This window comes from Aplidium turbinatum, chromosome 8 (assembly GCF_918807975.1).
Source record: "Aplidium turbinatum chromosome 8, kaAplTurb1.1, whole genome shotgun sequence".
Lineage (NCBI taxonomy): Eukaryota > Metazoa > Chordata > Ascidiacea > Aplousobranchia > Polyclinidae > Aplidium > Aplidium turbinatum.
Window position 1 is genome coordinate 16,686,428 of NC_137479.1, and position 27,223 is coordinate 16,713,650.

At 36.9% G+C, this 27,223-nt stretch overlaps 1 protein-coding gene across 1 annotated transcript; it reads left to right on the top strand.

The window, feature by feature from the left end:
• The first annotated feature begins 2,224 nt into the window (after nucleotides 1–2,224).
• LOC145775781 (carbohydrate sulfotransferase 13-like) lies at nucleotides 2,225–25,575 on the top strand. The gene is made up of 9 exons (XM_082587149.1): nucleotides 2,225–2,393; nucleotides 5,928–6,038; nucleotides 6,247–6,357; nucleotides 7,743–7,853; nucleotides 9,450–9,560; nucleotides 10,289–10,399; nucleotides 19,908–20,120; nucleotides 22,249–22,446; nucleotides 24,516–25,575. The coding sequence occupies exons 1-9, from the start codon at nucleotides 2,271–2,273 to the stop codon at nucleotides 25,035–25,037; spliced, it is 1,611 nt and encodes a 536-aa protein (XP_082443275.1). The 5' UTR covers nucleotides 2,225–2,270; the 3' UTR covers nucleotides 25,038–25,575.
• The last annotated feature ends 1,648 nt before the right edge of the window (nucleotides 25,576–27,223 follow it).

Genomic DNA, 27,223 nt, shown 5'->3' on the forward strand with positions numbered 1-27,223 from the left:
TAGGCCTACAGTATTTTATTTGCGGTATGGCTCATATCTTAACGATATGAATCGAGGCAAACTAAAAGTACCTGGTGATTGCTTGTCATTTGTCCTTTTTTGCTACATCATTTTTCACGTTTTTGCTGATACTGCATTTCATCACTTTGTAACGTATTTCTAGTAATTTCAGATTTCATGGTTCTAAAGCCCACTGTCGTATTTTTAGCAATATCTCTTTTAACAACTATTCTTCACGATATTGTCCCAAAGAGCTGAGACAGAAAATTCTCAAGCTTGCTAGTTAATTAGCCATTTACGTTGATTCAACGTCTACAGAAATTGATTCAATGTAAAAGTGGGAAACTTTGCTGTCTGGGAAACTGTTAATTAATGAGCTTCTCGCGACATTTATCAATGTTTTTTTTTTAGTGTTCTGATTAATACTACTTTAACCCTATCTGTAGGGACACGGGGTTTTATGAGGACGCCTCACTCTATTAGTGAAATGTTTCACAGAAGGAAATATGCTAAAAATGTGAAATTTCTTGAGTTTTAGTTTTTATTCTTTGCGAATTTTCTACATCAACACTGATCATTTTTCTACTTTCCTGCCCTTCACAATAAGCATTTCGTCTCAGGTGGCTAGACATTTTTGTGCAATGCTAGTTATATATATATTAATGTTAGTGCAATATAAATGGTAGTGCAATTACTTTGAAATGTAGAAACGTTCAAAAATGCCTTAGCCTATATTTATGAGCTCAAGAGATTTTTTGTTTAGTTTAGTTATAATTCAAAAATTTCAATTTTGAAGCTATTTTCGGGAAATTAGAATAAAAGCCGACTTTCTGACAGTTTTTAATCTCAAAGTCAAACACTTTATTTCTATAAATTTGTTGAGTAAAAATTTAATTTCTATACGCACAATACACATGGCTATTACCTTGTAAAATATTTTGGTTCTATGATTTTCATAGCTCCCGTTATTAGCGATTAATTAGCACGGGGCTAAGATAGCCCGTGCTGACGTGCTTTCTGCGTACGAAAACAGCTAGTACTAAGATAGGGTTAAGTCGGGCTATTAGCCTAATTGTATGCTTGAGATTATGCGTATCACAGGCCTCTTAGCTCCCGCCGGCCATAATCGTTAAACGGCCTTCTAAACTACCGTGCCATGTTTTGTCACCAGCTTCCACAAGCCATTTCTTCACTATAGCCTCTTAGAAACTTTTTTTTCCACTCGCGTTCGTACGTGAAACGTTTTTTTCTTCACTCACATTCGCAACCTTTTTTTACAAACAAGGCAAAGTCGCTAACGCTGATGAAAATTAATGCTGATAAAAGTTTTGCAAAAAGTCTGAACGTTGATCTATAAGAACTCGAAGACTAGCTCTACATCTACTTGGAATGCAGTGTGTTTCAATACAACTGCAAATATGTTCAGAGCCTTGTTCTTACCTGAGTGAACGCTAAAACACGATATCAATTAACAGATATTTAAAAGCACAAATTTTTAACGTTTTTTTGGGGGGCTGCAAAGGCGGCAGAATTTGGCCACGGGGAAGAAGCTTAGGTAGGCCATGCTTGGTCGCCGGAAAAATAGAGGAGCTTAGAGGTCTGGTATTAGCCTTGTCCCGATATTGATTTGTTCACAAGGATTAGTGAATGATATGTTACTTTTTACACGTTAACAATTTATGTTGTGATTCAGCGAGTCTAGGCTATAAGTAGCTTGAGTATTGTTTTTATAGACATTTTTTGCTGATGATGTACCCACTTTTATAAATATCATAATGTTATCATGGCTGACCCCTTGCAATTTTCAAGGTTGATGTGGTATCAGTGCAGCGAACAATTCAATTGTATTTTTTCTCTTAGGCCCCTACAAGTTTGTGATCGGCCCGCTTGATACGTGATTAAAATATATATAAATTTTGTATAACTGAACGAGTAGCCTACTTGGCGGTTAATTTCAACTTTCAACAGGTGACCGTTCCTTAGCAACATACTGATATTTTAAAGCTGCTACAGGTTCTAATTCATTGTTATAAATCCTAACGTGCAATGCCCGTTCGATTGAAGGCGATGACACTATGACATCACCTTCAGCCCCCAGATTTAACAATCCAATTGTGTGTTGTAGTGGCCTCGTATATCCTTAGCCATGTTTTGTGACGTCACATAGCAATGATGCGACATCGCTACTGTTTAGACTTAAATAATTATGCAAAATCATAGAATTTGCTTTTTTCAAGTACAGTACCTTGGTTTACAATTTTGCATAGACAATGTTTGCCTTTTCCTCACCTGCAAAAACGAAATTGAAATTCTTGATTGGAATCGCAGTCGGAGTTGCCTGTTTATGGTTTAATACTTTCTTAACAAACAAGGAATGGATTCACCTGCATCAAGTAAATTTAACTATCTTTACAAGTTTACATTCACAAAATTTTTCAACTTCGTGTAAACTTTTAAGAAAATGTTTAAGCCGAAGAAGAGACATAAGAATTTAAGATTTTTTTTATAGTTAACCGTTAGGCCTATACAGTGGCGTAGCGTGACTTATTTGATTGGGGGGGGGGGGAGGGCACTCCAGCTTGACATGAAAATTTAACCACAGATAATTTTTGGTCTATCTATTGCATTCCAAATTTTATCCAATAAACGGATTTGTAATAAACCAATAACACGATACGCACAAAGCACAACACGAAAAGACTCATATCCAACAAAAATGAAGACATATGCGAGATTTCATATGTCTGGGTTTCTTGATTTTCGTGAATTCTGCAAACGGGTTTGGAAAGATGAATTTTTCTCAAAATAGGCTAGTTCCTACAATATAGTCACGAAGATGGGCTACTGAGCATTCCACTCGTCAGTAGGCTTATGTTTGCAATATAAATCTTGGGAAAAAAACACATTTTTAAATCAGTGGCGCAAGCTACTCAGAAATTTTCAATGTTGAAGAGAGGTTGAAAACAAATTGCATAGTATTATTTGGTATGAACAAAACCATGGTAAGCACCTGTTATTCCGCGGCACTAACAAATCTGGGATTATGAAAGGTTAGAAAATGTAGTCTTGTAATTATACTCATGATTAGGGCAACCAATTTTTTGACCTAAAAACTTGAAATTTTGACTTTATAATTTACAAATTTTGATCTAATTTTGACAAATAACTTTCTGCGTTTGCAACCCAAATGCGAAATACAAAGCATATTACAAATCAAACCGTTATGTAAGGATATATTCTTTTTTCTAATGAAATAAAAGAAAAATGTGGAAGACTCAACGACACCACAGCTAACGAACAGGTAACTAAAGTAACTCGAAAAACTGCAAAACATAAATATGGAGTGTCTTTAAATATCCCGAATTTACTGAGAGGGTTCTGCAGTATTATACTTCAACATCAAGTAATGTTTCACATTATCGCCTTTGAAGTTCCTTTCTTCTGTCATTCACCTTTAGGTGTTGAGGTATACTCAGAAACGTAATCAAGCAGTGTACTACGAACTTTAGAAGAATTTGATTGTTTAACCTTAGGCATAATCATAGGCTAGCTAAAGACAAATTTGAGAACATCAGGAAGCTAAAAATCAATACTATATGTATAATGGTTTGAGCATTCACTTAACCAAGAACAAAGACCACGTTGGTGAAACAAGATTATTACCTCAGAATTTGCAACAAATGGATCATTACGTCAGAATAGCAACAGAAATTGCAACAAAAAATCAAAATCTGTGTAGTTTTAATAAAATATCAATAAAGAGAAGAAAAACTACGTTAAAAGAAATTTTTGACCTAACCATGAAATTTGACTTTTTTTTACTTAATAACTTTGAAACCTCTCTTCGTGTCAGCCTAAAATTTAGTTTATGGACGTTTTATAAACTTTGAACATGGCAGAAAAATTTTGACTTTTGGTTGCCCTACTCATGATCAAAGCTGCTGAACTGTTCAGTGAATCTAATCGACTTTTTGGTTTAGTTGAGCAATGTATGGGCTGAGAATGCAATTCACTGTCCACAAATAACCTATCACACGCGATGTTTGGTTGGTCTTTCCTGAGTAACCTACAAAAATAGTTTTCCTGAGAGTTAGAATAAGATTACATCACAATACTTGTTCTGATGATGCAACCTACCTTTGCTCTGCGTCAGAACAAAATAGTTCAATGGTGATAGGTCTATTAACTTTTGCAAATATCTTACAGTCTTACATCCTTTTTAATATATTTTCAACGTTCATGTCATATGTTAATCAGCATTACACTATAAAATATATTTTTTAACGATTACAAATATAGCGTCAGTAATTTGAGCCAGCATCGTCATTGGCTCACAAACAAATCAACGGATAACCAAGGACAAAACTAATTTGGACGGCACTGATCTACAATTTTACGATAGCCTACGTGAAGTTTGTAGAAAACAAAATTTGATTGCTTTTGCTGAAACATGATAAAATCGCATTAAACTGGAGGTGTTTGAAATAAATAGGGCAAAGGACTTTATTTTGTTGGAAAAGTTTAACTGGGAAAACAAATCAATGCAAAGGAATTATGTAAGAAAAGTGAAACAAAATTTTTAAATAGGCTATATCATATTTTACTTAAAGCACTCTCACGCGATAGCTCATATATTATCTCGATCATGCACTTTGTGTGCAAGCTCGCTCAATTTACGCTTCATGACTCTTTCTGCGGTGTAACGTTCTTCTGCATCTATATTTCATATGTTTTTCAAGCACATAACAAAACCAAATTGCTACGATTTCGAAATAGAAAACAAAGATTTTTCCGTCAAACTGAAATGAAATTTTGTGTTAAAAATTTTTTAACATAAAAGCAATAACTAACTCACCAAAATCTTATTGAAAAGCCAAGTTGTAATTAAGTTAAAGCAATGTAAGTGTACCCAATATATGTGAAAATTGAAAACTGTAGTCTACTAAAAATCAGATTAGCCACCAGCGAAAAATAGACTAGTTACCCTATTCGAGCGGGCGTTTGCTTGTATCGATGTTAGCCTAGTTTTGCTTCATGCAGCCCAACTAAGCAAGTAGGCACAAAATTAAGAAACTTTGATGCTTGCTAGACATTTTTTTACAAGAATTCTGTCACAGAAAATTGTTTGGCTATAGGTAATTGCTGTTAATCAGAACAAAATTTATGTTTTTTCAACCTCGATGTAAACAAGGTGATTAAGTGCAATAATTTGCGCTGATGAATGATGAAGAAAAATAGATAATAACTCATGAAAGAAAGCCATCATGGCAAAAAAAAAACGATTGAAAAGCTCAGATATCCTCAAAGAATGCCGTTGACGCGTTTGTGCTACCGAGGATGAACTCTGATTGTAACCGAAAGACGGTAATGATGTGGTAAATGGGTTTGCTGATACTTGGTTGGTAACAATGTTCTAAAAATCACCAACTTTATGAGGTATTTTTGGATTGCCATTACTACTTTTTATTTTGCATTCGACTTTTCACAACAAAAACGTTTGAAGTGCATAAATTGTTCAATTCAAATGGCTGGTCACCCCCATGCCCCTACACTCCTGATACTTCATAATTCAATAAAATTTCAAACCAACCATATTATACAAAACAAAAAATTTTCACCAAAAAGTTATAAAAAATATTGTAACATCAAAGGGGTCATGTGCCCCCCGTCACTCTTAGACGTCACGCTACTGGGCCTATGTATCCCTACATTGTGCTGCTTGTTTCTTGTAATCGTTTTATTGACAACAACAACTTAGTAAACTTTCAATAACTTGTTCAATATTTTGCGAAACTTTTGTGTTTGTGAACTTCAAAAGTTCAAATCTATCAGATATGTTATTGAAATTTCCAAAAGAGCTTAGGCTACATCTGTTTTATCATGCTACAATACATTGTTTTACATACTTACATTTAGCTTACTTGCAGCAGGCTGCAAAGCTGAGTGTTAAAGAATCGATTACAAACTTGAACAAGACAGAACCTGCCACGAAACATCACCGAGACGACACGACCGACAACACGAGAGATTTTGTTGAGGTGAGATTTTGTGGGATTGAAATAATAGATTTATAATTTATGAGGATTAGGGATGGCGATTTTGAAGAAAATTTCAAAAGTCTTAATCTAACAAGAATGTTATTGAAATTTGGATTTTCTTTAAAACTTAGGCTACATTAGGTCTACCATAGGATAGTAGGCCTACTAGCTACAATGTTTCACGTACTTACATAAAGTTTATTTTCAGCCGGCTGTAAAGCTGAAAGTTAAAGAATTGATTGCAGGCTTGATTAAGACAGAACCTGCCACGAAACATGAGCAAAATGAGACGGCAAACAATACAAGAGATTTTATTGAAGTGAGATTTTGTGGGATTTGAATTTGAAATTAAAGGTGGTAAATCCAACCTATCTTCAGTTATTCCCGAACGAACCCCCAAAATGTCATAATTGTTTGTATCTCTTACACGTAAAGAGACGGCAAACAATTCAAGAGATTTTATTGAAATGAGATTTTGTGGGATTTGAAATTAAAGGTGGCAAATCCAATCTATCTTCAGTTATTCCAGAACGAACTCCCAAAATGTCATAATTGTTTGTATCTCTTACACGTATAGAGACTTTGGAAAGGTTGATGACGTAGTTTATTGGGACATCAAAAGTTAACCAGTCAGATAAATGGTCGAATAGTTCCACTTGTGATATGATAAATGAAATGCTTGAACTGACGAATTGTTAACCACTTCTCAACACGAAATAAACTTCCTAAACAGCAAACGGCTTCGTCGATTTCAAAATAAATACACAACAACGTGCATCAGGTACTTTACCACTGGCAATAATTTACACTTTCACAGTCTCAATATCGGCTAGAACTCGTACGTGTGCAGAAACTTCTATAGTAGTAGAATGTTTCGCAATAAAAGATTGCGTAATTAGAGGATCAACGAAATACCAAAACAGAAATATACAATAAATGGTTTAGCCTACCTAACTTAGGACTAAAATGTAGCCTGCCTCAATACTATGCATATTTATTGTGGTAGGCTACTCCAAATTACTTATTCTTTCGTAACCCTCTTTTCTGCTAAATTACAAATGACCTTTACTTTCGATCAATTGTCAACAGTCTGTGGTTTTGGTGAATTATTGCTCGACCAATTGTCAGGTGACAATGTACATTGTACAACATGGTAAAGGTTTCTTTCAAAGATCATCTTTATTTAGAAAAGTTGAAAATCAATATTCTGTTAGCAGTAGGCTACATGACAACTTGCATCTCACCTTCAACCATGGTAAACATGCACATTAACTTACGTAAACGAGCATTTTCAGTTATGATAAGCAAAGTAACCCTGCAGATTTAGCCTCACTGATTAATGATGATCGTATGTCAGCTATCCTCAGTTTCTGACATTGTTTTCTTTCTGTCTTTTGTACAGTCACCATCGCAGTGTTGTTTTTCAATAAATAGATTGACAAGAAGATAAAATTAGCATTACGTTTGACCAATTCTGCATCTGTGATGACTGTCTCCAAGATATGTGAATTGATCGTGGTAATTGTAGCCTGCTCAGTTTACAATTTATTTGCACTTTCAAAATCGTGTAGCAATGTTTGTGAACTTCAAAAGTCTCAATTGAACATAAATGTTATTGAAATTTGAAATTTTTGTTAAACTTGAGCTACATTAGGTCCACCATAGGCTACTGCAATGTTTCACATACATCAAGTTTTATTGTAGCCGGCTGCTGCGCTGAAAGTTAAAGAATCGATTGCAAGCTTAATTAAGACAGAGCCTACTGCGAAGCATCAGCGAAAGGAGACCACAAACAACACCAGAGATTTTATTGAAGTGAGATTTTGTGGGATTGGAATTTGAAACTAGAAGTTTAGAATTTTTGAGGATTAGGGATGGAGATGTTGAAATAAAAACTTTCAAAAGAATTTTACTTGTAATAACCTGCAATCTGCTTTTTCCTAAAACCGTATTGGTAATTTCCTCAAAATTCCAATCTTCAAGTCTACCAAACTCCAAATTATTTATTCTCTCGTAACCCCCCTTTCTGCTAAATTGCAAATGGGCTTTCCTTTCGATCAATTGTCCATAATTAGTCGTTTTGGTGAACTATTGCTCGACCAATTGTCAGATGTGTCAAATGGCGATGTACAACATGGTAAAGGTTTTTTCAAAGAACATGTTTTTTTTTTTCGGATAGTTGGAAATCAATATTACATTAGAGAAATAAAACATAGTAGCTTTAGCGGGTTTAGCATACTTTATTTCACACAAAATATAACATAATTAAAATAAAATAAACTCAAACGTTTTCGACACGTACGTGTGTCCTCATCAGGAATTAAATCTGCAATACATAAAATGAAAAATCGTAAGATAAATTTGACTATGCACTGTAACTGTAACGACACTCTGGACTGAAAGCACAAACTGAACAAATGATACGAGAATGATTGCGAGTAAATTATGCGGTGGGAAACAGATCACATGAGGTGTAGACTACAGGCATAGTCAAATTTATCTTACGATTTTTTATTTTATGTATTGCAGATTTAATTCCTGATGAGGACACACGTACGTGTCGAAAACGTTTGAGTTTATTTTATTTTAATTATGTTATATTTTGTGTGAAATAAAGTATGCTAAACCCGCTAATGTTACTATGTTTTATTTCTCTATGGTTCAACAAAGCAAACTCTCTACCAAAGCTTTAATATTATATTAGCAGTACATGACAACTTGCACCTCACTTTCAACCATGGTAAACATGCACATTAACCCTTGTGATCGAGCACTCAGACATGATAAACAAATTAACCCTGCAGATTTAGTCTCACTGATGAATGTTGATCATTTCCAAGCTATCCTGTTTTTTGTGCAGGCACCATCGTATTGTTGTTTTTCAATAGATAGATTGACAAGAAGATAAAAATAGCATCACGTTTGACCAATTCTGCTACCACGTTTCACCAACGAGCATATTCAGTCATGATAAACAAATTAACCCTGCAGATTTAGCCTCAATGATTAATGATGATCGTATGTCAGCTATCTTCAGTTTCTGACATTATTTTCCTCCTGTTTTTTATACAGTCACCATCGCAGTGTTGTTTTTCAATCAATAGATTGACCAGAAAATAAAATTATCATTGCGTTTGACCAATTCTGCTACCACATATGTGATGACTTTCTGTCTCCAAGATATTTGAATCGAACGTAGTAACTGTAGCCTGCTCAGTTTACAATTTGTTTGCACTTTCAAAATCGTGTAGCAGTGGCAATGTTTGTCAACTTCAAAAGTCTCAATCTAACAAGAATGTTACTGAAATTTGGATTTTCTTTAAAACTTAAGCTACATTAGGTCTACCATAGGATAGGCCTACTAGCTACATTCTACAATGTTTCACATACTTTCATCAAGTTTATTTTCAGCCGTCTGCAAAGCTGAAAGTTAAAGAATCGATTGCAGGCTTGATGAAGACAGCACCTGCCACAAAAAATGTGAAAAATGAGACGGCAAACAACACCAGAGATTTTATTGAAGTGAGATTTTGTGGGATTGGAATTTTAAATTAGAAATATACACTTTTGGAGGATTAGGGATGGTAATTTTGAAAAAAAAATTTTGAAAGAATATTGATAGTAATAACCTGCAATCTACTTTTGCCTAAAACCGTGCTTGTAATTTTCTAAAAATTCCAATTTTCTAGTCTACCAAACTCCAAATTACTTATTCTCTCCTAACACTCCTTTCTGCTAAATTGCAAATGGGCTTTCCTTTCGATCAACTGTCCACAATCAGTCGTTTTGGTGAACTATTGCTCAACTCATTGTCAGGTGACAATGTACATTGTACAACATGGTAAAGGTTATTTTCAAAGCACATGTTTTCACTAATGAATGATGATTATTTCCAAGCTATCCTCAATTTCTGATATTATTTTCACCCTGTCTTTTGTACAGGCACCATCGTATTGTTTTTAAATAAATAGATTGACAAGAAGATAAAGTTAAACTCACGTGTGATGACTTTTCGTCTCCAAGATATGTGAATCGAACATAGTAATTGTAGCCTGCTCAGTTTACAATTTGTTTACTCTTTCAAATTCAAAACTGTGTAGCAGTGACAATGTTTACGAACTTCAAAAGTTTCAATGTAACAAGAATATTATTGAAAATTTGGATTTTCCTCGAAGCTCAGTCTACATTAGGTCTACTAATACTATAGGCTACTACAATTTTTCACATACTTACATCAAGTTTATTTTTAGCCGGCTGCTACGCTGAAAGTTAAAGAGTCGATTGCAGGCTTGATCAAGACAGAACCTGCCATGAAACATCAGCGAAAGGAGACTCCAAACAACACAAGAGATTTCATTGAAGTGAGATTTTGTTGAATTGGAACTTAAAATTAAAGGTTTAGGTTTTTTGAGGATTAGCGGGCTTAGGGATGGTGATTTTGAAAAAAAAAAAACTTTCGAAAGAACTTTAATAGGAGTACCCTGCAATCTGTTTCTTCTCAAAACTTTTTCATCAATTATATTCAATCAATCATCTCTCTCTCACAGGCAAAATTGAAGGGAAGCGTGCCCAAGGCCGACAAAGATTAACCTACTTAAACCAACAAACCGACAAAACTAACACCAACATACACCTAATACACAAAGCAAACAACAGAGAATCTTGGAAACTTTTCATACAAGAGGTAGTCAATGCTTGGAATTAAGTGCGACAATAAAAGAAGAAGATATTCAATCAAATGCATCTTTTAAAATTTGATAGGCTACAAGCGGCAATAAAAAGCTAACTAATTATACACAAGAATAAGGTTGACAGTTGTGATAAAAAGAACTAGGGGATGGGGTTATTCGGCCTTTTTTTAATTCAATTTTAGCCCTGATTTTAGGATACAACAGTATATTCTAAGACTAAGGGTTGAATGTAGAAACTAAACCTAACTAAAGAACTGCTTAACGCTAAGAAGAACTTAGCTAAGCATTGTTTAAGTCCTGGTCGATTTCCTGTTGCAGAAAGTATTCTTAATCTCTTCTTAGTTAAGTTCTGTTTAAGTTTTCAGTCAATGACTTAAGTCTACGTACGTGACGCATGGCGTAAGAATTTCTTACGTCGTCGCTGATACATCACCGACACTAGACTTGCAAAGCAGCACCTGCGCATACGAAACTTCTAATTCTGGTCATTTGTATGCTGTAATAACCCTTTCTAATAACAAGAATTAAAAATAATGTATAAAGCGATCCAGTCTTGACATAGTAGGCCTACTGCAAATTACATACTGGTCACTGGGAGCGACAGCCGTTTGCAGAGGTGGATAAAAGAATGGGCAAATTGGGCAGTTGCTCGGGGCCCCCCCACTTTGATTTGCGCGCTTTCAAGGCCCCCCCCCAATTTGATTAGCGCGCTAAAATTTACTGCGGTGAAGTATTTTCCTCTTGTATTTACATAACTGAAGTCTACAATACTTGTGCATTTTTGCAAATTGTAGTTACCCCCTGCAGTGAATTTACATGCCTCATTATTAAATGTGGTCAACTTTGCTGAACCATCATTGTAACCTCTAAAGGTAACGATGATAATCAACCACTTCAATTCCCTGATACCAGTTTTTTATTACCATGAATCTGAGTTTTTTCAAGCATGCATAGTCGCATAAACTCTTGCCAAAGGGTCTATTAACTGAAAGTATTGGTTTATTGGAAGTATTGGTTTATTAACTGCAAGCGAACCGCACGTCCTTGTAAGCTTGTTGCTGAGGAAGATAAAGGAGCAGCATCATCTACTTCTGGTCCTTGATTGTGGTCATCTTGTTCAACAACATCTTCTGGAAGTGGTTGTCCACGTTTAACTGCATAATTGTGCAGACAGAATACTGCTATTATTATTACCAAGGAGTTGCTGAATTGTGTCCGCAGTGGAATGCGAAGACACCTGAAGCGTTGCTTCAGGACACCAAATGACTGTTCGATTCGAACACGTGTGTTAATGTGACTCCTGTTGTATCTTCGTTCCCTATCGTTAGCTGGGTTCAGCACTGGCGTCATTATGTAACGCTTACATGCATACCCACTGTCTCCTAACAAGAGACCGTTTATTTCATTGGTTTCGAGTCTGTCCCGTATGAGGCTGTTTTCAAAAATTCAGGAGTCATGAGTTGACCCAGGCCATCGCGCAACAACATTCGTAAAAATGCGATCTGCTGTGCAGATTGCCTGCACATTTACAGAAAAGTAACCTTTGCGGTTTCTGAAAACTTCGGCGGTGTCTCCACCTGGTGACTTTATGGGTATGTGCGTGCAATCGATTGTACCCACAACTAAAGGAAACCCAGCAATAGCAAAAAAAGCTTGCTTGACTTTCGCCAAGTTGGTAGGAAACTTCATAAAATTAGATTTTCGTTTAGCAATACACTTTGAAATCCTGTGGACTGCTCTGCAAACTGTGCTTTGGTGCAATCCCATGAGGTCGCCGTGGGTAGTTAGGAAATTTCCTGTAGTTTTCTCAAAACCATAAAAATTCCAAAGAAAATCAACCAAAAGCGAACGGGGCAACTCTACCAGTATAAAAGCAATCCCCCCATCACCTCGTATCAGCCTAACGTGTACCATAACTTTAGGCATTGCCAGAAATAATCACAACTTAAGACTGGTCAGTAGCAGTCTTAACTTTTGAACATTTTGATAAGAACTTAAGTAGGCCTATTGCTTAGTCAAAAGTTTAGTTTCTGCATACAGTTTTAAGACATGATTAGTACTTAAGTAGTTCTTATGGCTAAGGACAGCTTAAGTTTAGTTTCTACATTCAACCCTAAGAGTCTTCCAGACCCTTGGTAAAAAAATTGAAATTTTGGTCCAAACCCCCTTCCTTTACCCTGAAAGCCAAATTTTGCTTAAAATTGCCTTATTGTATAGGCGTCAATTTTTGTTTGTGGCATTTAAAGTGCAAATATTGTTTGCTACTATACCAAAACACTTTTAAAATTTTGCAAGACAGCCGCAAACAGTTTTTTTTCTGATCTTGACTACATCGTTGGCTTCATCCTAAAACACGGTAAAGTGATCATTTCACTTTATGTGCATGACTACCCGCATGTGCAAAAGCGTGACATAAGTACAAACATGTTCTACTGGTGCAAATTAAGCTAAACTATCACAAGATGTATACAGTGACAATCTGCTTTTATTCCGACGTTTCGTCAATCAGACACGACTGACTTCTTCAGGGGGCTAGACCAGGTAGTGACTACCTGTCTAGCATGGCAAAACACAGGACATATTGCTGAAAACAACTAAACATGCAAAATGAAAATTCAACTTCTGGACAAAAACTTATCGCGCGCAAAGTTTGAAATAAGTTAGAAAAAAGGGGGACTTAATTGCGATCAACAAGAAACTTAAATAACAACAAGATAGGAGAGTGAACGGCATGAGTCATGAATCGAGTTTTGTACGCACTACTGCACAGTTTTACAATCAGCATGAAACCAATTTAAAAAAACGTCAAATCAGCACTTACAATAGTTTTTTGTAGATAGCGGGAAAAGAGATGCCATCATTGCGATTCATTACATGAGGCTTTTGATTGATGAACCAACTTTCAGAAAACATTCGCTTTTTATAATCACTTTCAACTTTTAGAATTTTAGAATTGCTCCAAGTTATTTTATGATCTGAAGTTATGGCATGCATGCAAGGAGCGGAATGTTCAGGGCGTTGATATTTGAAAGCTCTTTTGTGTTCATTAATGCGAGATTTGAGATCTCGTTTTGTTTGGCCAACATAAATTAAATTGCAATCATCACAAGAAACTTGGTACACTAAACCTGAGATTTCGCTTTGATTCAAGGGGTCTTTTAAAGATGGCAAAAATTTACAAGTTGAAAGTGATTATAAAAAGCGAATGTTTTCTGAAAGTTGGTTCATCAATCAAAAGCCTCATGTAATGAATCGCAATGATGGCATCTCTTTTCCCGCTATCTACAAAAAACTATTGTAAGTGCTGATTTGACGTTTTTTTAAATTGGTTTCATGCTGATTGTAAAACTGTGCAGTAGTGCGTACAAAACTCGATTCATGACTCATGCCGTTCACTCTCCTATCTTGTTGTTATTTAAGTTTCTTGTTGATCGCAATTAAGTCCCCCTTTTTTCTAACTTATTTCAAACTTTGCGCGCGATAAGTTTTTGTCCAGAAGTTGAATTTTCATTTTGCATGTTTAGTTGTTTTCAGCAATATGTCCTGTGTTTTGCCATGCTAGACAGGTAGTCACTACCTGGTCTAGCCCCCTGAAGAAGTCAGTCGTGTCTGATTGACGAAACGTCGGAATAAAAGCAGATTGTCACTGTATACATCTTGTGATAGTTTAGCTTAATTTGCACCAGTAGAACATCTCGTATCATTTAATTTAATGCCTGGTGAACAGCCTTATTCAATTTTCAGCATAAGTACAAACAGTTTGTGTGAATCTCATTATATTTAAGCCGCTTTAAATTGACCAAAACTTATCTCCTAAAATTATTTTTCAAAAGTCAGTTGCATTTAGTTTGTTTTATAATGATAAGTGATTTTACTGATAAAATGTCTTTATTTTCTATCTGCAAAGAGTTACTTTGCATTTACGATTTAAGCTCACACTCCGAGATTCTCGGCTCAACTCTTTTCATCTTACACAGTCAATTTTATCTGCTGGTTTCAATTTAATCACGGAGATCGACGTGCTCTTGGTAACTGTCTATGCTGCCAATTGAAAACCTCAGGCTGACAACTGCTGTTCAAGATGCTTCAACTGCAATATTGAGACTGAGTGTAAAATTGTTGTAGATCTAATGAATGGTAGTCAGCAAGAGATAATTGGAGAGAAAGCTCTATCAAAAGGACATTACACAATTAAACTTTCATAAAGTATTTTTTTCAAATTCCCTCACAATATCCAAAGCTCAGCCAGCTATGGATATTAAGTATTGACTATAGCTTGACCCTTTATGTATATAGATGCACATTTGACTTGTTTTATAATTACAAGTAGGCGTTTGCCATCACTAACTTTTCTAGCAACAGTTGCAACCATCACTAATTTACATGCATTAGGCCAGCGGTTCTCAACCAGTAGGCCATGGCTCACTGGTGGGCCACAGGTGAGGTTTTCCACAGACTTATTTAAAAAAATTGAGAGATTTATTGAAACATTTTTTTTCATTTTTGATAGTAGCCTATAATTAATTTTCCACTTGTGTGTTTGTTTAGTAACAATTAATGATGCTGCTGTTTTCAGCTACAAAGTGGCAATCATCATTCTTATTATTGCAACGCAAAGTTATCAACTCAGTTTTTACAACACTTTTTGATGTAAGAGACTAGTTTGTGGTTACAATTAAGCTATCTTTAAAAACGGTAGCCTACTTGAATTTTTGCAGATTCGCTTTTTAGTACGTGCAACATTTTATTTTGTAGATTATTTTGGGAAGGAATTGACAATCCTTGAGGCTTTAAGTTGATGAAAATTACATTCAGTATGGATTTACATCAATTTTTGATAACAGAGAAGAATAAGGACAATGTGTATTATATTATAAAGTTCCTAGTCATCATTCGTTGAGGTCATCAAACAAATGCTTTCCATTGACTGGTGTCGACTGCTTTCCATCTAAACAATAAGGAAGCAAAGCGTGAGCTGACCATCAACATCGATGGAAACATTCTGCCCTTTAACCACACTCCAGTCTATCTTGGTGTTAGTTTGGACAGGACTCTCACGTACCGACACCACTTGGAATCACTTCGCAAGAAAGTAACATCACACGTTGCCCTTATTCGTCGACTGGCAGGTACGAGCTGGGGTGCGACAGCAACAACTCTGCGCACCACTACCCTGGCTCTTGTCCATTCCACCGCGGAGTACTGCGCCCCTGTATGGTGTCGTAGTGCTCATACTCACTTGCTCGACAAACCCATCAACGACACCTTACGTATTGTATCGGGATGCCTGAAACCTACACCTACTGAATTTTTACCAGTTCTTTCAGGCATCGCCCCTGCTGAGCTTCGCCGCAAAGCTGCCACACTCTCCCTGGCTCGCCGGTCACTGGAGCCACACCACGCGCTCCACAGCTACATCACCAGATCGGTAATAAAGAAACGCCTCAAATCGAGAAGCCCCTTTGTCGCTCAAGCACAATCTTTGCTGGAGCACAACACCAGTGCCTCATCCTGGATTGCCAATACCTGGCAAGAGGAGTGGCCAGACAACACCTCCAGACTCCACAACTTTGTTCCCGACGCGGGACCCATGCCACCAGGAAAGGAGCTTAGCCGACCTGCCTGGGTACGGTTGAATCGCCTCCGCACGGGTGTTGGGCGCTTCGCTTACTTGATGCACAAATGGGGCCTATCAACATCTGCGGCATGCAACTGTGGTGCAGAGGAACAGACAGCAGATCACATCCTATACCACTGCCCGACGTTTACTCCTCCAAGGGCAGTTGGCCTGTCAACGCTGGAGGACTCTACAATCAAGTGGCTGATCAAAGAATGCCCGGACATTTGACCCCAATGAAATGTAGTCCAAAAACAACCTCTCATACGAAAGAAGAAGAAGCCATCAAAATTGTAATTTTACCTGGAAATTTTTCATCCAAATTACAAGGATAAAGATGTGCGATAATGATGACCAAAAGAAGATAGTGTGAAGCATCAGCGCTTGGATTCAACAGGGAGATTCCAACAACATTCCAACTTGAAGTGGAAGGTGGTATGCGTTGTGCGCTATCTTCAACCCTTCCAAAAATGGACATGTTGGCTAATAATGTTCAGGAGCAAGCATAAATATATAACGGTAATCTTTTTTGAAGTATGTTGTGCTTGTGCTGCTTTTTGTTTATAAACCTATTTTGTAGTTTTTACTTACATAAAAACTTAATGGGCCATAGAATTTTTATGCAGAGAAAAATGGGCCACGAAAGAAAAACAAGATTGAGAACCACTGCATTAGGCCTACTCCTATGGGTATGACCTACATCAGACCTTGTCATTAAACTTTTCACAGTGTCTAAAAAGTAATTTTATGTTACAACATAGGCCTACAACATCTTTTTAAAAAAACTTCCAGGTAAATATATCTATAAAAATTCCGACCGCTATAAACAAGAACATGTTCTTTGACTTGGAGTAGATTTTCCATGTCGGCTGTTTGCACGCACATAATACAGAAATATCCATGCACTTCATTGCACAAAATAGCAAAAAGCTTCAAAATAGATTTTAAGTGGATATGAATACATCTGCACGCATTTTAACTTTTTCGTTATTAACTAGGCCTAGGCTATATATCTTTCTTATCAAATAAAAAGGTTTAAGGTTTAAAGTTATGCGTTTGTACCTGACGGAGTCATTGTTGTGTGGCAAAAGCTGTGCAATGCCCTTGGATTAATTTAGTATGGTAGGCTACTTTCTATTTACTCAATACAGAATACCTGTTGTTTTATTTTTTGTTTTTGTTTTTTTTTCTGTATAAGCTTTAGGCATGCGCGTAGTCATGCGCACACATCAAAATGATCTTTATACAGTGTTTCACGAGAAAAACAAAACTAAAAACTGTTTACGGTTGTCTTGCAACATTTTTAATTTGTAATTCAAATACCTCGGTACTATGCTGAATGGGATGCAAGACACGAAACAGAGCTCAACATAAGAACAGCCCAAGCAAAAGCAAGCTTCCAACAAATGAAACCAATCCTTTGCAATAAAACATCTCCTTTAAGACAAGGTCTAGAGTTCTAAAACGCTAAATTTATGCTGTTTTTCATTACTACTCTGAAACCTGGAATGTCTCAACAAAAATGGTTGAAAAAATTAATGCTTTTGAAATGTGGTGCTTCCGTAGAATGCAACGTAGGCTAATTCATGGCTTGCAAAGAAGACAAATAAAAAAGTTTTACACCAACTGAACCAAACCAGATCTCTGTTAACAAGTGTGAAAGCCAGACAATATAAATTTCTCGGCCATGTAATAAGAAAGCAAGTACTGGAGCATCTCTCTTTAACTGGTAAAAGTTTTGGAAAGCGGGCATCTGGCAGACAAACTCATCTGAAACAATCGACAAGACAGAAACAATCATCTATGCAACATATTATAGGAATATTTAGCCTAATTATATTATTTATCTGAGGTCGTCGATGCCTGGTTCAGGCAAGGCAATTGAAGAAGAAGAAGTACAGTAGCAAACAATATTTCAACTTTAAATACCATAAACAAAAATGGTGTCTATGTAATACAAGGCAATTTTACGCGAAAGGTAGTTTTCAGAGAAGAGGGGAGGTTTTGAACAAAAATATAAAAAATCATGCCGGAGGTCTTAGAATATACTGTTGTATCCTAAAATGATAGCTAAAGTTGAAATAAAAATTACCCCTAGTTGGTCTGTTTGCACTGTCTATAAGTACCAAAGGACAGTGGCGTAGCCAGAAAAAATGTTTGGGGGGGGGCCAAATATTTGACGAATTGAAGAGGACGACAAGGTGTTTGATTTAAGCCATCACCACCTGATGTGCAGTGACGTATCCTGGTGGGTTGAGTAAGGGAAGCAATGAAAGTGGTGGGGGTTAGAGCGTGCCGAAGGCACGCGTATACTAGGGGGATCCGGGGGCATGCTCCCCCGGAAAAATTTTGCAAAATTACACTCAAATAATGGATTATAGCGCTTTCTGGAAACACTTTTAGGGTAATATTTGTATGAAATTTGTTAGCAGATAAACAGTGATTAACTTATTAAAGGTAGCTCTTACACACAAACGGACAAAAACTGCGGCTAAAATTAGAGAACACTAAAAACTCAGCTACACGAAAACTCAATAACTACACAAAAACCCAACAGAGTAAGCCATTCTGAAATTGCTTCCACAAATTCGTTAAAAGAAAGTAAATCGCGTAAATTTGGCGCGATTTACGATTTGCAAAATTTATTGGTGTCTTTCTGTTTGTCTACAACAAGTCCTTGGGGGTGTTAATAGCCAGATGTCTTGGAAAACGTTATAAATTTCTACAAATTTTATTATATTTTCAACAAAGGGCTCAACTTCGGAATCCAAAGTTTGAAAATTTTGGGGGGGCATGGCCCTTTTCGCCCCCCTGGCTACGCCTATGCCAAAGGATCGGTCAACAGTCTCAATATTTTATTGGAAATCGATTTCATGAGAGGCCGTAGCCCTCACATCTTCAGTCTCGTATGAATGAAACAAGTTACGGTTCGTGCGAAGAAATTGAAATGTACACACTATGACGAAGAATATAATAAAGGCGTGAATGCCACGGGAATGAATAGTAGTGGAGTCAACACTAGGTCAAAAGTAAATAAATAATTAATTGGTAGAAAATAGACAAATTATTTCACTGCAGGTAAAATCATGGGTTGAATATTGATGGTGGCTTTGATCTTGTGAAGCCACTTGTCCTCACAAGCGTCAAGCCGGTCTAAACTATAGGTTGTTCAAGAAAAGTAACATTGAAACAGTTGGACAGAGGCGGTTTACTGCTCAGGTCATGGAAATTGGCAAAATGCTTAAGTAAAGCTGCACTGTCATTATTTTTAGAGAGGTCAAATTTATTCCAGATACTACGATGGCTTGGCCAACGAACAGAAAATTTATTCACAGTTTGGCCGAGGTATTGTTCCTTACATATGTTACAATTTGCTACATAAATACCATAGTTTCTACAATCTAATTGTTGCTTGAGTTTAAAAACTTTATGAGGAGTGATCCTAAAATTAACCCTCCGATAACCCGTATGTTTAAATTTTAACGGCTATTAAAAGATGTTAAGCCTCAGCTATACACTCAAACTAGGCTAAGGCATTGTAAATGTTTATGATCTTTGCAGCCTACAACAACAAGCCAATTGCAAAAATGTGTCAAAGAAAATAACAAGACCTTTACCACACAAGACGTGGACATGTTGGTAGAGTCTATTCAGTATGAGAGGAAAAATCACTTGAAGTTTGTTTGCCAACAACACAAGAAGCGCAGTGAAAGTAGATGCGATGTTCAAAACACTTATGTGAACTTACGGAGCATGTATTCACAAAAATATAAGGTACATAACTAGTCAAACTGCACTCAATCCATGGCTACTTTCGATTGTTAATTCTTGTTTTATCGCACAAACAACTCAAATGTTGAAAAGTTAATTATCTTAACAAGATTTCATTTGGCTGCGAAGTATCCACATATCATAAGCATAATTGTATTTAATTAAAACAAAACATTTTTTCTATTAATCCCCTGAATTCTAAGAACGCTTTCGGATCCATCTTTTGCAGAGCCGCGGAACCGCCTTCGACCGGAAGGGGTACTAGAAAAAAAAAGCATTCAATTCTGAAAACTCCAATAAATTTACGGATTCCAGGAGACCTGACCTCAACCGCTGCTACCTGCTGCAATTTAAAATTTTGATAAACTTGCTTTTGTAATGCTGTCATTTGCGGCGCACTTTGCTTCCATTTGCTTGGACCATCGACTTGCATAGAAGGTTTAAATTCTGGAGTAGGCCTAGAACAGTCAAGTTTGGGTGATTCGCTTTCAGAACAAAAAAGGACGCATTCGAAAACGTTAGGATGAAAACATGAGCCGATTATTTGTGGATTGCTTCCCATCCTCCCTTGATATATCCCTGGTTGAGCCTTTCAAGTTTCTATGATAGCCTGGATAGAAAACCCTATGATAAAAAATGACTTACAAGAATTAATACTGTAGTGTTCTTGTGGCGGACTATTTTCTCAGTCAGTCTAAGTCAGGGGTTCTTAAACTTTTTTAACGAGGACCTCTTGAAAAAAAGTTTGGTTTGCGTAGACCCCCTTTGTGGCCTAGTCCGAGAAACTTTTTTGATCAGCATGTATTGGACATAACGCAATAAAATTAAAATGAATTGGTAACAAAATTTATGTTTTATTAAATTTAAGAAATAGCGAATGCAGATTGTTTTTCAATATCTTTGATTTATTTCAGGGGTGGGGTTAAATTTAAGAAATAGCGAATGCAGATTGTTTTTCAATATCTTTGATTTATTTCACCTGTGGGCCATGAGCCTTTTTCAAGGGGTTCATGGAAAAATTTGAAAAATAATGATTTTTTTAATTTATCATTTTTAAATCGTTGTGAATGTGAGTATTCAACAATGTTACTTCTGAAGACAAAGCAGCGCAGTGTCTTGGATATTCAATATGACATGCGGCTTGCTCTTTCCACCACCAAACCAGCAATTAAGACATTGTCAGAGCAAAAACAAGCTCAACCATCACATTAACTGCATATGTATAATTACTAATTAATGTACTAGGCCTATCATGTTTATTGTGTGTTGTATTGATATCATTTTACCATTCTAACTACCGGTTACTGTATAAACAAGTTTTTTAATTAAAATGACATTTCTTCATTTTTTCAAAAGGTTGAAAAAATAAGGGGGTCATTAAATTTTCAAAGGGGGCCACGGTCTAAAAAAAGTTGGGAACCCCTTATTTAATTAATGTGAGGAATGCTGCTGTTTGTCTTCAACAAGAACATGTAATTGTGGCTTCGTGTTTGATAGGGCTGATAGGATAGTTGTTTGAACTTAATCTTTTTTCGTTTGAAAAATGTATTCCATTTTTGAAATTATACACTAAAATTTTCATTGGGCCTTCATGGACCCCCTAAAACTAGTCCGCGTACCCCTTGGGGTCCACGGACCCCAGTTTAAGAACCCCTGGTCTAAGGCTGCGCACTTTCATTAGCCAGCCAGAAAATTATCACGGGAGTGTTCTCACAGCTGTTTCCAATACGTGTCATTTCTTTTACGAATACTGGTTGATCGGTTTGGTTTTGAATCTTTATCCTCGGACTGACAAAGCCTTGATCTATGATTCCTGGTAGTTTCGCATACTTGTGGAGGCTCTTGACGCGGAGCCGGTTACCTTGATTGACAGAGTGAAGTTTTTTTTACGATTGTTGAAGTGTTGCTGCTGCAAAATTATTCCATCCATTAGGTGATGCTGAATGAAGAGCAGTCCTTAGAATGTGTTGCTTAAGCGCATATCCTGAGAGACGAGCCATCGCCGCTTGTTCTCAAAGCTTCTTCGTTCACAAAGTCACGCGCTAATCAGTAATCAACTGAGCTATCGGGGTGGCTGTTTTGCAAATGTTTAGTCATTCTTTCATTCAATTTAATTTGCTGATATTTTTAGTTTTCCTCTTGCTACATTATGAAAATCGGATTCTCCAATTGGCTTCGCGCACTTCTCGTGACGGAAGGTTATTACACCGCGGAGAAAGTTTACGACATGAAGACTTCGAAAGCCAAGTGGCTTGACATTTTGATGGACAAACTCATTTTCAGATCAATGAAAAATGAAAGAAATGAAAATTGGAAACAATCTTTCAAGGTAAACTATAGGCCTACAATTAATATCGCGTTAGTCATTAACAGCATTTTTTAAACTGACACGCAATTGTAAAATAAAAGATGGTAAAGAATGCTTTCAAAATGGTTAGCACAAAATTGACATTAAACATTTAGCAGAGGCCATAGCCTACGGTTTTCTTAAAACAAAAATAAACACACATCTTTCATAAATCTTTAACAAAAATTGATTTCTTTAATCATATCATCATTTTGGTCTTGGCTTGCCTTATATTCTATTTGTCTGATACGTTATCTTTAAAGTGCCCCTGACAGGTTGGACCCAAGTATAGTAACTTTTCTAAGCATTTCCTAGCGCAGAATTATGCTTAGCGAACTTTTTAATCTTAACCTCGTAGCTCGACTGGTTAGGGCAAAATTTATACAAAACGACAGTTCCGCAGCGCCACCACAGGCGAAACTCCATATTTCACTGCTCTGGGACGACTTTGGTGGTGTTACGTCATCCTGGGTGGGCGTCATTAGCGACGGATGAAACAAATGCTTTCTAGATGTAATTGGTGGGTCACAGTTTGGTCTGAGTTGGTACAAGCGGTTGCTTTTTTCAAAGATTTATTGTTTTTTGCAGTTTAATAAAACTGTACTGGATACGTTCTTACAAAACCTAAAATATACTTGAAGTGAAAAATGAAGAAATCGTACGAATCATCAGTCATATTTAATTCATCATCATTCACCACTACTGTATTTATAAATAAATAAAAGTTCTCTTTCTCTCCCATAATGTGCCTTCAGTTGGCTATTGAAATCCGGTGTAACGGCCATCTGGATTTGAAAATTGTTTCGGATTCGCCAAACAATGCATGACGGCAGCACAATCCGATGGTTGCTTCCGAGAACACCACCTTGTAGTATCCACTCCAATACATGCCTGTAAGCGACTAATTACCGCTTCTGCCTGCCAGGAAATATAATCATTTCGTTTAGTGTGCATTCTTTAGCGTTTAGGGTATTTTTAGCCTAATGTAGCATCCTTACTCTTTTGATAGGTCTCCGTTTTCTCCTTTCGGTTTATTGCTTTTTCTCCAGTTCTTCCTGCTCCTCATAAAAAAAGTCCTCAGAACTGCAGGATGTAAGCGTGCCTCAAAATCGATCAAATTAATAACAGCTAGATGCGTCTTTCTTCAAAAGTTCTTTCGTCTGTGGCACTTCATGGCAACATACACATTCATTGGGCTGGGACATAGACTCGCACTAATGGCAAACGCACCACCTACACTCTTACAGTTCCCAGCACGCCACTCATTGCTGAGAAGATCCAAATCGGGTTTGTGGTGTTAACAAAATCATCTCCAGTGAAGTGAAGAGAACATATACGACTAGTTTTGTATGGCCCATCCCACTTTCAAAAGCTTGAAGTAAACTTTGACTATTTTCTTCTCAGTGCATTGTTTTGTTTGAAAGCAAGATAGCATACGTCTTTGTCACTGACTCTGTCACATAAACAGAAATTTCCAGGCATTACCTCAACCATAAATTAAGGGTACTGTTTGTGAGATACTACTGTTACACTGCAAATGGCTATAGCCAGATTAGGACAAATAAAAAATTATCCAAATTTTAGCCCTACAAGAGTTTAGAAAAACTGCTATTTCAATTGAATTGAGATGCTGTTTGATAAAAATAAACTCAATCTATTTGATCTAAACCTGATAGTAATAATAAGTTGACTTTTTCATTTCGGTAATTCTCATTTTGCACATGCTTTAGAGTTACACCAATAGAGCCCAACACATTGACGTTTTGAAGCAGTCGTGCCATACCTTACCAACTCACCATCAGAGACAGAATGTATCCTTCCCACCCATGGTGACGTCACAGCGGTGTTGCCGTTTTTATTTTCGCAATTAAATGAGTGCCAGATTCGCCGAAAGTGAACGAAATTTTGCAAGCGTGTAACTTAGCAGCCTGTTGATATTTTTTTACGATTTGCTGGTCAGGAAAGTATCTCTTTGGTATCTTAGGTAAATTTAGCAAATTTATTTTCCTGTCAGAGGCACTTTAAGCGTTTAAAACAAATTTTCTTTTCAGATAATGACCGTTCGTAGCCCATTCAGCCGCCTCGTATCTGCTTACAACGACAAAATGATTCCCACAAGTGAAGGATTTACGTATTATTATGGTCCAATGTCCAGAAAAATTAATCGGAGGTTCAAATCTCAACGGCATGATATAAATGAAAGGAACAAAGCAAATGATACAACTGCTTCGTTTGAAGATTTTGTCAACTATCTACTGTCGAAAAAGGGCAATGGTTTAGATGGTCATTGGGATTTTTATTACCATCTTTGTGAGCCCTGTAGTGCTAATTACGACTTTATTGTCAAGTTTGATACTTTGCATCAAGACATGGATTATTTGAAAAGAAAACTGAACATATCGGCTGAACACGCAAAGGGTTTTTTTCCGCATGCTAACTTTGTCACAAACAGTGATATGGTTGAAGAATATTTTAAACAAATTCCAAAAGACAAAACAAGGCAATTGTATGAACTTTATAGAAAAGATTTTGACTTATTTGGATATGAAGCACCGCCATGGTTATGTTTATAACAGCAAAGCTTATTTTCCTAACCAACAAAGATTCTGTCAATTTTGGCTTTGAAATTAATATCCAACTGAACTCATCAATCATTTCTAGATTCGTCAAACGTCCGCCCATGAACCTTTGTTGCTACAAAATTGTATTTTCTTTGAGGCTCAGTGTAGCCTACTAAAACACGTTTAGTTTAAGTTAACCTTTGTAAGGCTTTAATAAGCTTGTTGCAAACTTAACTCTATAAGTTTGCAACAAGCTTAACATAAAGTAACATAAATTATTTACATAAATTATTTAATGTTTGAACTGTTAAAGATTTAACATAAAGTAGAATGTTTAAGTTATTTTGGCAGCCGATTGTAGCATCGAATAGACAGCGATAGACACGTGTTTCGCCCCTGAGGCTGGGCTCATCAGTATCGCACCGTATTCTTGCCACTTGAGTAATCGACCGCCGCTTTACCAGTCAGTTTAACTCTTATCTTTGTGGAAAGAAAGAGCCAACAAAACCAGCAGGTGCCAGAGGTAGGTCAATGTGAAGAAAGGCGTTCTTCCCGGCTATCAGCACAAGGCTGATTACTCACTAGCACAGCGAGCTGCAGTGACGCTTCGCTAACCAGAACGGTGTAGCTTCCACGCCAGCCATTGAGACCTCCAATTAAACGTTTAAGTTATTTTGGCAGCCGATTGTAGCATCGAATAGACAGCGATAGACACGTGTTTCGCCCATGAGGCTGGGCTCATCAGTATCGCACCGTATTCTTGCCACTTGAGTAATCGACCGCCGCTGATATTCGATGCTACAATCGGCTGCCAAAATAACTTAAACGTTTAATTGGAGGTCTCAATGGCTGGCGTGGAAGCTACACCGTTCTGGTTAGCGAAGCGTCACTGCAGCTCGCTGTGCTAGTGAGTAATCAGCCTTGTGCTGATAGCCGGGAAGAACGCCTTTCTTCACATAAAGTAGAATGATAACACTGGTCAACACACATTTTGGTGCCAAGAACGTTTTAATGGTTTTGGGGTATTTTGATGCCGCTGAATCCAAAAATGACCTTGGTTTTTACGAATTGGCTCTAATTTTTGAGATATTCCATGGTTGCACTCCAAAAAAGTGCTAAAAATATGCCAATTTTGACATTGGTATTTCCTTTATGTTATAACTTTGATGAGACCTTGTATGTCTTTTACAAGCATGTCCATTGTCCATACCTTATTTTTACATAGGGATGGGATGTGATTTCCAAAATGTGGAAGCAATTCTTTTTCTCTCGCACAGTAAAATATTATGGAAGCTTTGGTTCCACGACAGTTTTTGTCTTTGAGTCGGGATGCCAAAATTTATGCTGCTTATTTGGATAAGTTGAGATCCCTGATGAGATCACTCAGCTCCTCCTGTTTGAATGTCTCTGGAATAGCTGAAATACTTTCAAACACATTTCCACCGCTGTCACTTGCAAAGCTTTCTACCTCTTCTTGAAACTCTTTATATCCCATGGCTATGTCAAATAAATCACTAAATTTAGGCACAGGCACTTGCATACAGTGAGGTACAGGTCGTCGAGCAGATTCTAAATCTGGGTAATTCCACGTGCTTTTCTTGTGACGATTGAACTTCTGTAGGTCTATCAAACAGAAGTAGCAGTCATTGAAATGGCTTTTTGGTTCTCTCCAAACCATTGGTAAACCAAAATTAAGATTTTTAAGTGAACCTTTCGTGTAGTCCACTTTCTCAGGCCTTCTACACATGCCTTACAGACAGTACGAGGTGCCCATGGCTTATCTTGGTCATCTAGCCAAAATTTAACAATATTGGTTTCAAAAACTGGAGCCAATTCAAACAAACGGATGTTATTTGCGGATTCAGTGGCCTAAAATTGCCTAGAAACCGTTTAAATATCTTCGGCACTCGGAAAAAAGTTTTTTTTGTTGGCCAGTGTAATAAAAGATGCGCTCATACTAAACAGCATGCAACGCTTCCTAGCCATTGCACTACAGTGTGAGTGGCAGACTCATCGAGAAAGCAGAGTCACGTAGCAATCAACTAGCCACAGCACAGTAAAGGAAACACGCTTGCAATATAGTAACGCAATAATAACCCAATTTTACGACATTCTTTCCTACAACAAAATGAGAGCATATGCAGAATTACAGAAATATAACTAGGCATTTACATATAAGGTAGGCTACAACTCCATAT

Excerpts from the sequence above, each read along its gene's own strand:
- LOC145775781 (XM_082587149.1), top strand. The coding sequence starts at position 2,271 with ATGTTTGCCTTTTCCTCACCTGCAAAAACGAAATTGAAATTCTTGATT. Across the intron at positions 10,400-19,907 it reads ACACAAGAGATTTCATTGAA|CCTACAACAACAAGCCAATT; the intron begins GTGAGATTTTGT and ends TGATCTTTGCAG. Across the intron at positions 20,121-22,248 it reads TGTATTCACAAAAATATAAG|TTTTCCTCTTGCTACATTAT; the intron begins GTACATAACTAG and ends TGATATTTTTAG.